Below are 18,311 nucleotides of genomic sequence, written 5' to 3' on the forward strand. Positions count from 1 at the left end.
CACGTGTGTCATGAATACGTTTGTTTTGAAAGTATTATGGGATGGTGAACGAAACAACATGACGCACGATGTGACTGTACTAGGAATGTGGCCGTGGTTAACAATAAAACCTCGGTTGCTAAGGAAATTTAAAAATGTACTTTTGCCGATTCTTTTAAGAATCACATCGATCTGTTCGTCACCTTCAGGCGACCAAAAAATGAAATTGTTACTACAGAGATCAAACTAATAGAAAAGCCGCAATTTTGAAAAAAGTGTTCTTTCATGAAGCTTATTTAAAATCACTAGTTATAACTGATTTTTATAAACAAAGAATTTTGTTTTTTGTAGAGAAAAAAATGTGATAAATTCAGTTTTTGCGGTGATAGCTGCTAAAATTGGTCTAATTTGCTTATGATTTAATGATGTTTTTACCACAGAAATCCTTTAGTTCTCTTCCTATCTTTCACAGATTCAACAGAAAAATCCGGCCTTCGCGTTCTCAGGTGTTCAGGCCGTACCTGTGAGTGCGCTGCCTCTGGTTGAGCGACGCCGTGCGCCCGGGGCTGCTCTGGCTGCCCAGCCGGGCGGGGCTGGTCATGTAGTCGTTGGGCACCGTGGGCGGCTTGACGGGCTCCAGGGTCTTGTAGGGCGTGTTGCGCCTGCAGAGCATCAACAGTTGGAGAAAACCCAAACCGACGGCGTGACGGCGATGAATCAGCGACTCTCACCCCAGCGTGCCCCACCCGGACATGGGCGGGCTGGGCGGCTTCTGCGTGGGCGGGTTGGTCCTGGACAGGGTTCCCGTCCTGACCGCCTGATTGTTTCCGTGCTGCTGCAGACAGAAGCAGAAGCGTTTGTTTTCCTCGGCGGCGGCGGAGCTTCAGCCGAACGCACTAATGCAGTTACGGCGTTTACGGGCTGCCCAGATGTTCTGACTGAAGGCTGGAATAATCCCACTGCAGCCTCGGTCTGTTTGCTGTGGATTAAAGTGCACGAGGCGTGCACCACCGTCTGGGGAGCCCATAAGATTCAACCTAATTACACAACAGGTGAGGGGAGTTACACAACATGAGGGGTGACCACAACATCTACACACCTGGTGAATGGGAGGGGGGGTCTACAGGGACGACTACAGGCTGTTAAACCACATGATCACATGTAGGGGTTTGGATGGTAGTGGGAGGGGCAGCAGACTTACCTTGGCTTTCAGCCACTTAGTGAGAGCCAATGAGGAAACAGAAAAGACAAAAGAGGCGTGTCAACGTCTGAACAGAAGTAGAAGTCACAGTAAATAAAACTCCTGCAGGTTTCTGTCAGTCTTAGGGGGTCAGACATTAGAACTAAAAGGGAAAAGTCAGCGTTGCCAGATAGGATCACGGTTTTCCAGCCCAAAAGTCATCTAAAAACATTAACGAAGTTAACTGGTAAGTAATTAGTCTTAATTAGCAGCAATTAATCATTAATTGATTCCTGTTTTTGATTCTAACTTTGAGACATCTTCAATGATATTAAATCCACCATTTTTGCAAAGACTCCTGTTAAACTTTATTAGCAAAAACCGAAGAACAAACTTTCATTCCTCAAACAACAAGAACAATCAAAAAACTAATAAATAAATATTGGGGTTTTAAAATTAAAAATTAAATTAAATTAAATTAAACATTTAAATTAATATCAACAAAACTGGAAATTGTTCTTACATTTTTACTTTTTATGGATTTAGGTGATTAAAATAAATTTTAATATTTTTATGAAACATATTAAAAATTTAGTTTTTATACAACATTTTCCAAGAATTAATTAAACATTAAGATTTCAATTAAATAATTGTGAATACACTATTCATAAACGTTTTATTCATAAAATAAAAAAATCATAAATGATCTTTTGTTTCTTCTTTATTATTTACTAAATCTCAGTTGTTTTCCTGCCTGCCTCACTCTACATCCTTACAATGCAGTTTTAAGTTAAATTTATAAAAACAACAAAAGGAAAATGTGGTCATGTAATAAAAATGTCAAATATATACATAAAAACGAAACCTTAAAACATACGATGAGTTAGATAGAAGCATGAATTCAACCCAGTTTGCGTTAGATTCTACAGTTTTACATGAGTCAGAGCTCCGCGTTGCCTCATGTAATACACAAAATACACAAAAGTTTGAAGATAAAATTAGGGCTCAGTTAGTAAAATCAATCGATTTGAATTGATTTAAGCTTAATAGATCAACAATCAATTCATAAAAATATGAATAGATTTAGCTCGTAAAGCTAAAGTCCGCTAGCTTGATGCTAACATTTAATGGAACTTCCCATAGGATGGCTAATGCTAACGCTCGGTCGACATAAACATACATTGCTGACTAAATGAACATCTTTATAAGCTTACATGTATGAATTTTTACTCTAAGGAAATATTTTCCAAAAGTAATTTGTGATCTAAAACATTGTTTATGCTCATACTTTCTTCTTCTGGAATAAGATGTAATCCTATAGCGTGATCTCCACCTAGTGGTCAAACTGAAACGTCCTCCAGGAGAAGAAGAACAATGTTTACAATGTTAATGATCTGAACATTTTAGTTAGAACTTCTCCTTTAGAGAATCCATGTAACTCTGTATGATATTAACAATCTCATTATTTCACTGATATATTTGACAGTATGTGATCTGGATCATTCATATCAATATATTTAAAGCATTTAGTAGATTATGAATGTATTTCTAAAAAAAAATCTGTATAAATGTGTAACCTCAAATTGAATTGAAAAATCAAAATAATCAAAAAAAAAAAAAATCACGATTGAACCGATTCAGGCTCTTGTGAATTGAATCGTTTCTAGAAATTATAATCAGTACCGAGTCCTACTGAAATCATCAAAATGATCAAACATTTTTCAAAGGCATTTATAGCACAGATTAGTGTCCTGAGTTTATTTTTTTAAGAGTCTTCATCTCATGATGGCCGCACGCCACTGGCTGAAACTTATTTCAATAAGGAACTAAAAACCACCAAATGTACCCAATTTACGTCCACCCGCCCAAATCCATTTATACCCACAACGTCAGAATGGAAACGGTGGGAAACCACCCAACCTGGCAACGCTGACTCGGGTGTCTCATGACGCACAGAGGCGGTTTTTCCTTTAAAGTACATCATCTCAACGTTAAAGGATGGAGGACGGATTTAAGGAGGGCTTTTATTTTGAAGGACCTTCAGACAAGCCGGTAATAAAAAATGGTTCACATTTCATTTTCTTACTAGCACCTAATGAGATTTATTTGAACTCATTTAATGAAATGCTGGAACGCTGCGTCTCTGTGGTTCTGAATGAACCGGACTGTTCCAGAACAGAACCATCAGAATTTACTCTTTATCAGCTGAGATGAACTGCACCCTCTACATTCATTATCAGGAATAAAACTAAATCCCTAAAAGAAACAGAGTTTTTCCTTTAGATTTTATTTTAGTATTTATTGTTTATATTGATGAATATTTACACCAAGAATTCTTGTTTTCTGTTTCAATAAACACAAAACTGCCAAACATGCAGCAGCGACTTCAATATTGTGTTTTTCTCAGGACAAAACACTAAAAATACACAGTAACCTGAGCAGGAACATTCAACAGAAAGCTGCATCAAAGATAAAACATGAAAGTCTGGTTTTCTGTTTTTACAGACATTTTTAGCTGCACAGATGTGAGCGGCTGCAGCTGGACCGCCAGAAGACGCTTTGGGACACCAGGAAGCGGGCGCCGCCTCCAGGATGCAGGTTTCTGTCACTCGGACTGACGTTTGCCCGGATTAAGGGAGAGAAGATTAGAGATGCTGCCAGGAATCTGATAACTCTCTGTGGATACGTTCAGTTTGGAAATCCCCTTTCACTTCTAAAACTGTTTGTTTACGCTCTGCTTTCTAGGTTTTTAGCAACTCAGTAAAACCGTTTCAGCATTTAGGCCACCGCCCCCCTCAGGCAGATGAGGGGGGGTGTTGACCGTCACGGCTTTAACTCCCATCACAGCGAGGATTCCTGCAGGAACGTCACAGGAGTCCGGATGTGACGGCCGCCATCGCAGAGACGCTGCTCATTTTATGAGAGGAACTCCTCTGTTTCAGTCTTTAGCCTAACACGCATCAACAGTAGCAGTAATCTTTGAAATCATAAAAGGAAGAGAAGCTTTCATTCCCTCTCAGACTACAGCTCCTTAATCTGCTGCAGATGTTAATCCTGTGGAGGTATCAGGAGGAAAAGGAGGCAGGTGTTGAATCCTGAGCTCCATCCTCTCCGTTTGATACTAAGATGAGTTGAGGTTCTGCTTTAACCCGTTTCTTCAAACGTCCTCAGAACCCTTCACTGGATCTTTGGCGTGGAGACGTCAGCAGGTTAAAGTTCAGAGATCGGGTGTTGCCAGATTGTCTTTAAAGTCCGATCGTTCCCGTTGGAGTGTAACAGATCACGGTTCGAATCGTGTTGTGGTTCTAGGATCATTTTTTGGATCAGTAAAAAGTAAAAAAGTAAAAAAGAAAACAAGCCTAAAATTACTATTTTGAAAAGCTTTAAAAATATATTTAAGAAAACATATATAAAGTACTTTAAAGCGTAAATAAACACACATCACTGGACATAAGCAAAAATGTAAAAACATGTATTTTCTGATTATATTTACGTCTGGAGACCAAATCTACAAAAACTGAGAGAAAAGAATGATGAAAACACAAAAGTTTGATCGTTTTCAAACAAGTTATCAAAAAAAAAAAGCTAAACTCAATTGTCTTTATTTACGTCCTATTCAGAAAAACACCATAAGAACATATTAAAAACTTAATTTTCATCTTTAATTAAACAAAATAAAATCAACTTAAATTAATTTCAATTTAAAGATTAATTTCATAAAATCAATAGATATATTTTCATTACATTTTATTATTTTAGAAGGCAGCAAAACTGTTTCAATGTTTAAAAAAAGATTTTTAAATATCAATCTTGAGAGAAAATTTCAGCTTTTTAGAATAAAACATTGGAATGAATTCCAAATCAACGGATTCCATTTGATATGAATCGTCTTAGGAAACGGTTTGATGCAAAAACCAAAATCAGATAAGGTTATATATTATTTTAGAAATGCTCAACTTTAGTTTTATGATATAAAATAGAGAAATTAAAATTGATCCTGTGCAGGAACGTCACATAAATGAAGAACTTTGCTGTACATTCAACATGACAGACGAGGAATTCCCATCGGAATACACCGGCTCGTGTGCCGCCTCATCGAAGCCCGAAACACTTTGGGACGTAATCCGATTTCTCTGACATCTGCATCGGATAATGGAGAGATGGAGGGGGCACAAGCTGCTCCGGGGGGAGTCATAGATGGTGTCATTGTCAGGAGAAGGCGTGAACCTGAGACGAGCCCTGACGGAGCACAGGCTTATTACATCAAAAAGCTTTTTTCCCACATTTCAGGCCGAGGAGTGCGTCTGAAGACGTCTCATTTGTCGTTTTGGACAAGAATAGAGCAGTTCTCTGAAGCTGGATGATGTAATCTCCACTCTCAGTTCACTTCCACCCCCAACCGGTTCCCACCAACCCACACTCGAACACATTCCTTCAGGGTCAGAGGAGCGTTTTCTGAAGATGAAAGACCAAACAAAAGAGGGAGAGGAGAAACACGCATCTGCTCACCTTGACGCCATGGCCCACATCGTCCAGGACGTTGTAATCGATGGGCTTCCTGATGTACCTGACCGGCCGCTCCATGTTGGCCGGAGCGATGATCTTATGGGTCCTGGTTGTGTTCTTGTTGGTGGTCAGGATCCCGATCTCCCGCCGGGCAACCTTCTCTTTGTGGATGTCCACGGTCTGAAAAGACACGAGGAGGAGATGGTTTTAATCTGTTTGATTCAAATAACCAAAAAGAGATACAAAAATATGTCTATTTTAAGATTAATCTAAGTGTCAGAGCTTTCAGGTTTGGACAAAACAAACAAACAAAAAAAGCTTTATTTCATAGCAAACATTTCCACCAAATGATTTATTTTCTCTTGTGATGAGGAAATACATTAGTCATGTTTATGAAGAACAGGAAGCTTTTCCAACTAAGACTACATAAAGAAAATGGTTGGATTATTCATCACATAAAATTACATGACACTTAAAGTCCAATGAGTTTTTAACATGTATGTGAGGTATTTTTCTTCTAAAAGAGAACAAATATATAAATTGTTTTGTTTTTGCATTTCCGAGTATTTCTCCTTTTAAATCTGTCAATCAAAGTGTCCGAGTAAAACTCCTGAGCCTTGCTTACGTCACGATAGCTAGCCCGGCTCTAGCGTGGGAGCCGGAGAAGAGAAGATAACGTCCCACTTCTGTGCTGTAAAGGATTGTAATTCAATGAAAGGTCATACTGACGTAGCTTTCATTATTTCCCCAAGGAATCAGAGGACAAAATGGATTGGATTTATTGGTCCCAGCAACGTCAATAATTATTTGAGGAAAATTAGTCATTTTTCAATTGGACGCAGCTCAGAACCAACAGCCACGCCCACCCAGATCAACAGGAAAAACGTCTTTTTAAGACATTTAGGATGTGGAATTTTTGTTTAAAACTTCACAGTCCTAATTAAAATCCCACTGGGAACATTTAAAGAAAAAAAACAATGTTATACGGGGACTTTAGAGCTCAAGATTTACAAAATGTTTGTTTAACACTCAACTCAATCAAAAACAGAACATTATCTGCACCTAAAAATTATTTCAGCAAACGGTAAAATCTTTTCATTGAAGGAAAAATGATTTTTTCATACATAGAGAAATGATTATACTGAAATCTAAGGCTATAGTGGGAGTTTGGACGGCAGACAAGATGGCGCCTGAAGTCATTGGTCCAAAAAGGACATTTTTATCTGAAATGTCCCCCTACGGAGAGTTGTAGGGGTATTTTTGGAGTAGCTTTAGCAGCAGAGGGCTCTGTACCCCTCCCCCGCGAGGGTGTGCCGCGCCCGCCATGTGCCGCGGAGGAGAAATGATTTTCTTCACTTGTGTTTGTTCACATTTAAATGTAAGTAATGACATTTTTTGTTTTAGCATGACCTTTTTAAAGTTATAAAATCAATGTTACGTGTTTTTCAAGTGTTAGCAGCTAACGTAGATGATGTCATCAAGTAGAAGTGAGATCCGAATTCTCACCGTAATCTCCAACTTCTAAAAAACTATACACTAAATTTAAAAACAATTCAGACATTATATTCACTACATTTTCTTTTTTAAAATGCAAGTATATCTTTATCTGCAGGCATCAGAGAACACTCATCTTGTTCAAACGCAATGCATTGTGGTCTTTATTCACCAATGTGGTGACCATCGATGCACACTGGTTTTTCGCAAAGACTTCTGGGATATTTTTAGGGCTTTTGATTTTGGGATTGTAGATTCGGACAGCACTACGAAATGATATCTAGTGAGTATTGAATTTGGACATAGCCTAAATGTGGGGGAAGGGAAGAATTCGGATTTAGCCCAAACTCAAACCCAAAATGGTTGAGAATTGTCGGAAAACTTTTATTAAAGCTTCAAATGGCAAAAACCCTAACCGTTACTGTTCACCAGTTAATATAAAGGCTTTTGAGAAATATTGGTGGAACTTTCACCGCAGCATACCCATAGAAAACATTTTCTCCCTACGAGTTCATTGAGCGGTCTACAACCTTGATATTTCCTCGGGTCACCTGTCCATTTTTTGCCCACAAACAGCTCGTATTACGACTTAAACAAACCCACATCTTAAAACTCTCACTTCGTCTTAAAACATGCAGATTTGAGGTAGAGACATAAAAACCATCAGCTGCAGACGTTTGATATTCTCTTTGTACCAAAAGTAACTGCAGACGTAAATAAAGCTAAAAAAAATATGGAGCTAAATTGGGGACAATATTATTTGAAACCCAAAATATTAGTGTTTGGACAAAAAAAATGTTATTGTTGCCAATCTAAAATAAACTTAAATATTTTCAGCTTCAAATGTTCTGTTTTTCAGGTTTCAAATTTAAATCAGTTTCAATTCATTTTTTTTCTTTTTTTTTTTTAATCTGAAAATTTCAGTTTCAAAACTTTTGGCCCCGTTGTGGCGCATTGGGGCGGGGCTAACACAAAGGACCAATCAAAATCAATGAGGGAGGTAACTTCAGTACCGCTGCATTCACCGACTCTGACAACTTGGATAATTACGGTCAGAAAATGGCTGTTTTAGGCTGTATTATCATAGTTTGAAGTTGAAATTTTGAGTTTTGAAACCTAAAAACTAGAACATTTGAAGCTGAAAATACCGTAATTAAGTTTATTTTAGAATAGCAAAAAGATTTGGAGATTTTACTTTTTTTTTGGCTCAAACACAAATTTTATTTTATTTTGTTTTATTTGGGTTTCAAATAATATCAGCCATAATTTAGCTCTATAAAGGAATGGTGGAATCTGTTCGGTCGGTCCAAAGGTAAAGGGGGAAAGAAAACTTAAGATTTTATTGAGCAAATATCTTCAAATACTTCAAAGAAAAGTAATAGTTTTTTTGATCATCAAAAAAGTTTATGGACTTTTGCAGAGTCAAATGTAGCTTTATTTTTATGTAGTCAAGCTTCAGGTTGATGGTCGTTGGGATGTGTGGTCGTCTAGACCAGTGTTTTTCAACCTTTTTCCATGAAAAAAATCCCGCTCAAGTTAAGCATATATCTCGTCAAAACAGTCTACATTTATTATCATTAATGAATTATTAAAAGAAATTAAAAAAAATAAATAAAACAGTTTTTATAAATATTTTTTTCTCTCTTTTTTTAAATACTTCCAGAACTATCAGACAAAGTAAAAACAACGTTCTTTTCTTCTTTCCCCCCACAATAATAGACTCTAGACGACAGCGATGACAGAAGGTGCCAGTTAACACGTTTGGGTTCATCTCCAGTTAATCATGTCTGAAGAATCCCACGAGGGACGTTTGTCTACAAGGATCCATTAGGACGGAGACAGACACCCGGAGCAGCTGGTCCTCCTGTGAGGTTGTGATGTCCGCTGCAGGCGGAGCAGAGAAAACAGTGGTTTCTCCTGAGGGAGGGGGGGTCGACAGTTTTCATCCAGCAGAGATCTGGATCGCAGCTTTAAAGCGTGATCGGCTCTTCTGTCAGCGTCCGACCGCTTTGCTGGTATGAGGCGGAGTCAGACGTGACGTTTCTGTCAGACTCCGCCATGACAGATGCTCGCTCTGATACTGGAGATTCTGCTCTTACATAACGTCTCACACGGAGACAAACGGGAAGCTTGTGTCTGTTAGAATTAAGAAAGATGACAGAAACTTTCAATAACTATTCTGGTGCCGACACCTCCAGATGTAGCATCAAAACCCCTCCCAAAATCTGACCTCCACAACCATCTCAGCTACAAGTGAGGAAGTGAGCAGGAGAGGAGTCACTGAAGGACAACCGACCATCGACCTCACCAGGAAGTAGGGCTGCCACGATTAGTCGACTAATCGACGACTAATCGACTACTAAAATAGTCGACAACTAAGTTGATAGTCGATTAGTCGTTACTTTATATTACATGGAGTCTGAGTGAAGTAAATTTAAAAGTTATAATGACATTATTCTATCTATTTTGGCTAGTTTTGTATTTTTTCAGTTTTTTGGGCTAATTTGAATTTTGGCTAATATTTAAACTGCATGCTAGCAACTTTGGCTAATTTTGGCTTTTTTTTGTTTGTTTTTTAGGGCTATTTTGGAATTTAGCTAATATTTTAGCACCATGAAAGCTGTTTTGGCTAATTTAGGATTTTTTTTTTTTTTTAGTTTTCTACGCTATTTTGGAGTTAGCTAATATTTCAGATACATGCTAGCTGTTTCGTCTAATTTAGTATTTTTTCATTTTAGGCTAATTTAGATTTTAGCTAATATTTCTGCTACATGCAAGTCTATTTGGCTAATTTATGCTTTTTGTTTTTAGGCAAATTTGGAGTTTAGCTACATGTTAGCAATTTTGGCAAATTTAGTTTTTTTGTTTGTTTTTTTAGACTATTTTGAAGTTTAGCAAATGTTTCAGCTGCATGTTAGCTACTTTGGCTAACCTGGCCTTTTTTTGTTTGTTTTTTTAGGCTAATTTGGCATTTAACTAATATTTTAGCTGGCCTTTAGCTTCAGTGATTTTAGCTATAAATTTCAGCATCTCCAGCAGTCAAATTTAACTTTCATCTTCCAATACAGCATTCACACAAGCATAATGCTATACATCTAGTGTTTAGTTAATATAAAGCTAATGATGGTTAAGATTTGTGCTTTACATCCAGTTTGCACCTGACCTGATTAGTCGACTAATCGGAAAACATAATCGGTGATTAGTCGACTATTAAGATAATTGTTTGTGGTTGCTCTACCAGGAAGAGACGCCAACGAAAACCAAACATCTTCACCTGCTTTGCCTGAAACGGGTTGTAATGATCATCACTGCAGCTGGTAAAAGGAGGGAAGTGAGAGGATGAAGGTGTGAAGTCACTTCCTTCCTGTGTGTTGACAAGCGCTTGTAAAGCTCAGGTGTGAGCTTTGTAACAGGGAGGAAGAAAATGAAGACATCTAGAAACAGGCTCAGCTGCTCCCAGCTGAATCACAAAAAGTTACTGGAGCCAGGTCACTTCATCGGGTGGATCCTCACAATCGAGCCAAACCCTTTCATTTCAAAATAAAATAGCCCAAAAGTTGTTCTTTTTTTTATAAAGATTTAAAGTCCAACTCTGACCATTTTTTAAATTTATTTTTAAACTGTTCTCAGTGGACTTTTAGTAACAATGATGCTGTTTTTAGCCTTACATTTTTTTAATTACTGTTGTTTTCTAGGACATAGTTTCTGCAGAGCAGCAGGAGTTCATGAGACTATTTTCCAAGCCCCAGCAGCTTTGCGGTAATGTAGCTAACCGGCAACTATTGATGATGTCATCGAGTGAGAGTGAGGTCAGAATTTGAAGGTACTATTTGTCCAGAACTCTCCGTTTGTAGTGTTAAATGTAGGGGAAGAATTCTGATCCGGCCTTGAATAACCTCCACTAACAAATGACCAATAGAATGAGTATTATAGCTGTTTATTTCTCTATAGAAGTCTATGGGATTTATGGTTTTGTGGAGCCAACGGGCACTTCCTGTTTGGAACGCCGCTCAGTCCAGTTCATATATACAGCTTCTGGTTTGGATGCAGGATATAGAAATCCAACCTCTCTTTACTCGTCATTTGTTGCTTTTCTTCTACATTTTTGAAGCTCCTGCTTTCAACCACATCCAGCAGGAAATGCGTCGTCCACGTGAAGAATCCAGTCAGAATGACTTTACTCTGAGATGTTCCAGCTTTCATGAGTCAGCTGGGAGGCTGTCACCACCAAAGACTGCTGTTGGGTAGCAACAAGCACCAAAATATTTGGAGTTTTCTCTCGTTTTCACAAAGCCAGACTGTTTCCAGTTTAGTATCATCTGCACATCAGTTTTTACAGGTCAGTCCAAACATCTCCAGGATGAATTCATATTTGAATGATAACAGGCTGGACGTCACAGAAGAAGATGTGAAATGTTTGCTAATGTGGAACGTCTGGAAATACATAGAAGATAAAGAGTTTATGACTCAGGTTTCATCAGTTTGACTAGAATCAATCAGAGAGACGATTTTAATCTAACCAACAAATCAAATTACATTTAGGCCATACCATCTTTACATGATCACTTTAGCTTCACTGGACCAATACTTTACCACACCAACAATAGAAAAACATACAAACATTTCTTGATCATAAATAGGGCTACCATGATAATTGATGACTGATCGACTATTAAAATAGTCTAACTAATTTAATAATCGGTTAGTCATTACTTTATACTATATGGAGTCAGAGTGTAGTGTGTTCTGACAGCTTTTTGGACTATTTTGGCATTTATTAAGGTTTTTGAGGCTATTTTGGAGTTTAGCTAATATTTCAGCTACATGCTAGCTGTTTTGGCTAATTTAGTCTTTTTTTTTTAGTTTAAGATATTTTGAAGTTTAGTTATTTTGTTTAGCTACATGCTAGCGGTTCTGGCGAATTTAGGCTTTTTCAGTTTTTTTAAGAAATTTGAAGTTTAGCTATTTTTTCAGCTTTTTTCATGCAAGCTTTTTCATAGTTTTTTATGCTAATTTGGGCTTCAATATTTAAGCTGATTATCAGCTTCAGCAATTTTGGCATCTTTAGCTATCAATTTCAGCTTCTTCAGCTATCAGCACTAGCACTAGCATCTTCAGCTCACAGCATTCACACTAGCATTATCACAGGTAATGCTATATATGTAGTTTTTAGTTAGCTTAAAGCTGATGATGGTTAAGATGTGTTCTTTACATCCAGTTTGCATATAATCCGATTAGTCGACTAATCTGAAAAAATACTCTGTGATAAATAATCGTTTGTGGCAGCTCTAGTCATAAAGCAGATTTAACTCCAACAATCCCTGTGAGGTGAATCATTTTTACACAGTGTGTCACAATTGGAAGTCTATCATCTTATCCTCAAATAACCTGCTGAACCCAGCAGACGTCCCTTCATTCTGTTGTTTTCGGTGCGGGGCGTGTCACAGCTTTCAAACAGGCATCATTCATCAGCAGACAGGCTTAAACCTTCACAGCCAATCAGAGTCAAACGTTCCCTCACTGCTCCACCCCCCCCGTCCTGGACGGTGTGGAAACTAGAAAGGAAAGGCTGCGTTCAGCTGAACTAAAAACATTTGGTTTTACTCACTAAAACAGAAGAAAACTATCATTTCAGCTGCTTAAGGAAAGAGATAAAAACATGTCCCAACTGTGCCAACAGGCGTAGTAATTCAGAGCAGAGCTTACTCACAGCATGGGAAAACTAAACCACACAAACACACCCAACCAGCAGATCCGTCTGTACAAACGTCTCACCAGAACAGACGGTTTGGCTGCGAGATGACTCAGTATGAACCGTCAAAGAGGTCGAGAACGTGAGGAGATGAAGAATCCAACAGATCTTCTGACAGACGGAGGAAAGAGATTTCACGGCTAATTGTGTTGTTGTGTTACATTTGTGATGACAAACTAACTGGACCGACGATACGGGGTTATCTGCAGGAAAATAGGGCTTCCACGACTAGTCGACTAATCAAATAGTCGATTAGTCGTTACTTTAAAAATGGAGTGTAGTAAAGTTGAAAGTTATAATAGCATTCTGCTAGCTTTATGGACTATTGTGGCATTTACTAAGGTTTTTTCTTTTTGTTTAGATTAAATTCCAGCTACGTGGTAGCTCTTTTGGCTACTTTAGGCTTTTTTTTTTGTTTTTAAGCTATTTTGGAGTTTAGCTAATATTTCAGCTGCATGTAGCTGTTTTGGCTAACTTGGCATTTAGCTAACTTGGTGAGACCAAAGATACAAGAGTTTCATAGAGTCCACCCACCTGCCAACCAACCCTTTAACAACATACAGATCTGAACTCTAATCCTCATTGTAGATCTGTCTCTCAGTAAACGCCAACGTTTGTTTCATAAGGACTTCGACTGATTTAACCACCACGAGTAATCCTTTTTAAGACATTTTCAGGCCATATTGAAGCCATTTCTCCATGAGTTTTCCCGCACAGACTTGCATGAGCTAATTAGCTAGCTGAGGCTGAACACTTCACCACTAGTTCACGACCTTTCGACACAAGGCATCCAGGAAATGTTTTTTCTTTGTGACAGGAAGTCACATCATGCTGACGAAAAACAATTAAAACCCAATGTCCAGAATTTAAGAAAATGTAAGGCTTTATACGAGTTCTATTACATTTAGGAGCTTTTGAAGTCCACTCCAATCATCTTTTGGTCTATTTTCAAAGTGTTCTTAGTGTTTTTTTTTAGATTATGAAATCAGAAAACTTGTGTCGTTTTCTTGGACATAGTTTCTGCAGAGCGGCAGGAGCTCATTACAAATTCACCTGTTGAGTTTTGAGTTGGTGGAGAGAACCTCCCCCTCCTTCCTCTTCCTGTAACTGAGAGCTCTCTGTTTACACTCTCTCCCACTAGCTTACAGCCCCCACAAGCTAACATTAGCGCTGCTACAAAAATGGCAGCAATATCGGAGATATCCAGCCGTACAGTTCTGATCCAAAGTCCAGCTCAGACCAGGAAAACAAAGACGTTCATGGATCTGTTTGTCTGACAGTGGATGAATCAGAATGGGGCGGAGTCTGAAGCTTTTGGCCACGCCCAGAGTATTTTCTACATCACAAATACAACTTTTTTCAAACTGTATATTTTCTTAATTCACTTCAATTAAGAACTTAGTTTTCTTAATACATGTCCTCCATCATGAGGACATGTTAAAAACAGTAAAAACACATTTTTTCATCTGAGTGGGTCTTTAAAACCTTTTAAGGATTGTTAAACCTTTATTTAAACAGGTAGCTCGACTGGAACAATGGATTGGACTCCTACCTGTAATAAAGCCAAAAAGGTGGTTCCAAATGCATTTAAAATGTTTTACTCAAAAGTATTTCAAAGACTTTTAACAAATTAATATAAAAACCTAAGAAGTAGAAAAATCAGAGTTTAAAGAGTTTTGAATACAACTCTTATGTTTTTAAAATAAAATAATAGTTTTTAACAGATTTTAACATAAAATGACTTAAAGTCAACTACAACTGTGCATCAACACAACTAAATGATAAATATTTTGTATTTTTTCATTTTTCACAAAAGAATCTGATCCTTCATCCTTCAGATGATTTTCCTCCATCTTTTTCTTGTCAGCTGCTTCCTGTTCATCTCAAATGATTCCTCAGATCTCCAGGCTGTTCTTTGTCCTCTCCGTCTCACAGCTGTAGGAGCTGCAGAGGTCCACACCCAAACCCTGAACCGGGCCAAAGCGCCTGGGTCCGGTCTGCTGTGCAAAGGTTCTGCTGCAGTTCCTCCAGCTTTTATTCTCTCGGCTAAAATCAAAGGTCATCTGCTCTGTGGGGAGTTCCCACTTTGTTGAAAATCCCTCAAACCAAAGTTCTTTCACCAAACCCTCGTTTGGAGCTGCAGGTTGTGAGAATCGGTCCCTGCTCGTACAGCAGGAAGAAAAAAGTGTTTAAAGGAGTCGGGAAGAGCGCCAAGGTCGATGCTGACACAGCAGATTTAGAAACACATGCTGTCAATCTGTGGAGCCAAAGACGCGACCCGAGTGAAGCTGAAGAGCGTCCAAGGAGCTCGCAGCAGATCAGAACCTGTGCTCCGTACCGGAACCGGTTAAAGCGGCGCTGCAGGAAGAGCGCAGATAAAAGAGCGGCTGAACTTCAGTCGGCACTCATTTCATCAGCCGTCAGTCTCTGACCTTTACTCGTGTTCGACAGACGGAAACACGCCACATTCAATGTCCATCAACGCCGCAGGAGGAAAGCAGCAGCAAATGGAGGAGAAGAAGGTTCACCGCCAGAAATCCAAACACGGAATTAGGAGGTTTAACGAAAGTTCCTTCTGCTTATTTACTTTATCTAAGGAGTTACGTCACCCGAAATACTTTAGAAATGTTTCTTTAGATTTATATCGCAGTAAAAGAGATGCTAGCACATGTGTCAAAGTCAAGGCCCGGGGGCCGGATCCGGCCCTCCAGGTAATTCTATCCGGCCCTCCAGATCATTTTATTGTTATTAATGACCTGATGTTATCTTGCGCTCATTTCTAACTTGTATAATTTTGACAAAATATATTTTTATGGAGAGTAAAATATTAAAAGTTATTTAAGGTTTAAGTTGATTTATTCTGGAATAATATTCCTGCTTATTTATTATTCAGATTTATGTTAAAAAGTTACAGTTTTAAAGTTAAAAAAATGGCATTCTGCTAGAATTTTGGAATATTTTGGCTGAGACTTTTGGAGTTTAGCTAATATTTTAACTACATGCTAGCTGTTTTAGCTAATTTAGGTTTTAATTTTTGCTTTTTTAGGCTGTTTTGGAGTTGGGCTAATATTTACATGCTATCAGTTTTGGCTAATTTAAGCTTTTTTCAGTTTTATGGGATATTTTGAAGTTCAGCTATTTTTTTCAGCTTGTTCTATGCTAGCTGGTTTAGCTAACCTACATTTTTTTCCATTTTTTTAGACTAATTTGGCATTTAGCTAATATTTTAATTGGCTATCAGCTTCAGTGAATCAGCTATCAGCTTCAACATTTTCAGCTATCAATTTCAGCATCTTTACAGTAAAATTCAGCTTCCAGCATTCACACTAGCATTATCACAGGTAATGCTATATATCTAGTTTGTAATTATGTTAAAAAGTTACAGTTTAAAAGTTTTAAAAATGCAGTTTCAGAATGTTCAATAAATGTTTATCCTGTTTTGGCCCGTTGTGCGATTGAGTTTGACAGTCCTGTACTAGCAGGTTAAAAAAGGAGTAAAAACTAACCTGAAAAAATGTTTATTCTACTATGTGAGTTCAATAAGAACTTTAATTGAATTTTAAATGTTTGTATTAACCTTGAAAACAACATTATTTTAAGAAAAAAAAAAATCAAGAAATCCACTCTCTTTATACGTTTTCAGTCCGTTTCTGATTGGATCTCTCCTAAAATCTGCTTCAGTTTTCAGCTCGATGCTGCTCCATCACTTCCCTTTCTGTAAAAATCGACATAAATGTGATGTACGGAGCCAACCCATAACACAAAAGTCCGAGCGTATTAATTTAAACATACATTTATCATACTGAGCTGGTCGTACAAGGTTTGGAGAATATTTCAGAGCCTGCAGTTTATGCTGCGTCGTCACTGAAGAGCAGCTGCATCAAACAAGCTGCTTTAGTGAATCACAGAGGTAGAAATTCAGCCGACTGCTGGAGACGGCAGCTTTTATCAACCCTGCAGCTTAAGCACACATTTATCTGGATAGGAGTTCTGGTGATGGTTTCTGGGCTCCTTCTCTGCATTCTTCTGCATGGATTAGGATGAGGGAAAAATGTGCAGAAATTCTTAAAAAAAATTCACGGCTTTTAAACGAGAACAGAGAAAATGAACCGATAAAAGAAATGTTTGGTCATCGGAGCCTCAGAGGCAGAGAAGGAAACCACCGAGCGAGAGACGAGACGGACAAAAGCAGAGGAATCAGCAGGAAACACGGCAAGACGTTCCATCCTGTTGGGCTTCAGAGCCATTCTTCCAAGATTCCAGGTCAACAATTGAAGCCAGAACCCAGCCGGACTCAAACGCTGGCTGGACCTGATGAGATGCGGTTCTCAGAACCCCGAGAACAAACTGATGTGTCGGTCTTCCACATTCTTCATCACTGTGATCTCCAACCTCAGACAGAACACTACAGAAAATGTTCATTTCCTTTTTCCTGGTTTATTTCCTCACTTTTCATGACTGTCCGGATGTTCCAGCAGACCAGAGCAGAAGCTGTCCGACCCAACGGACTGAAGATCGCACAAGGGGTCAAAATCCAAAACACAGCTTGGGAATTTCAAAATAAAAGGCTTATAATCAGTCTTGTGGAAGAGATATTTCTTTTTGACCTTTATTTTCTTTTTTCATGTTTTTGATTTTATGGTCATTATAATAATTGTTATTGTTTATTAATGTTTCAACCTTATTGACCTTCATTCATTGGCGTCAAACCTGAGCAGATCCAGAAAAGTTTATCCAAAATTAATTAAGAGATTTATAAGAAAATATTCATGCAAAATTATTGGTAGAACTTTTCTGAAATGCAGCCTGTAGCTCCTTCGTCAGAAAGGTGAAACACCAGGTGAATGAATGAGAGGTTTTCCTCATCTCCATGGTAACGGTGACCTAGATCATGACAGCTCACGCGGTTGGTGGTTTTATGAATGAAGTGGTATGGTGGGGATTAGAGGAAAACCCCTTTTCTGCCACCTCTCTTCTATATTTAGGACATGGCGGTCGTCAGTGGGGGGTCTTCTGCTCTGACAAAGCGCTCCTGTTTGCAGCCTCTTAGCAGCCAACGCACACTCTGCAGAGTGGAAGCTGGCGAGATAATCTCTCCTCGCTTTACGCCTGCCTCCGGCGTCAGTAGTGGTGAGAGCGAGAAAGTTACAACCGTCTGAAGAAGACATAAGGAGCACCGACGAGATTAGCTGATCTGAAGAGATCAGATCAGAAGTCCTGAATGTGTAAATATAAGTACTTGCTACTGACAGCAACGAAGAAGAAGAAGAAGTGTCGTCCAAAACAAACATGGAGGAGAATTTAACTGTTCTTCTCATGAACTTAATGATATTTTTCTTATTTGCATCAAAACATTTTAATTCTTGTTTTAATTTTTCCTTCCTCAGACAAATGCGGGAA

The 18,311-nt window shown here is 38.4% G+C and overlaps 1 protein-coding gene across 1 annotated transcript in view; it reads right to left on the minus strand.

The window, feature by feature from the left end:
* Positions 1–18,311, minus strand: part of abi1a (abl-interactor 1a) — a gene marked incomplete in the record, with an annotated part of 44,397 nt that overhangs the window by 10,420 nt on the left and 15,666 nt on the right. The window contains 4 exon segments of the mRNA XM_024280316.2: positions 501–641; positions 711–814; positions 1,181–1,195; positions 5,669–5,845. Coding sequence (XP_024136084.1) covers positions 501–641; positions 711–814; positions 1,181–1,195; positions 5,669–5,845 — 437 coding nt within the window.

Source organism: Oryzias melastigma, linkage group LG20 (genome assembly GCF_002922805.2).
Source record: "Oryzias melastigma strain HK-1 linkage group LG20, ASM292280v2, whole genome shotgun sequence".
Lineage (NCBI taxonomy): Eukaryota > Metazoa > Chordata > Actinopteri > Beloniformes > Adrianichthyidae > Oryzias > Oryzias melastigma.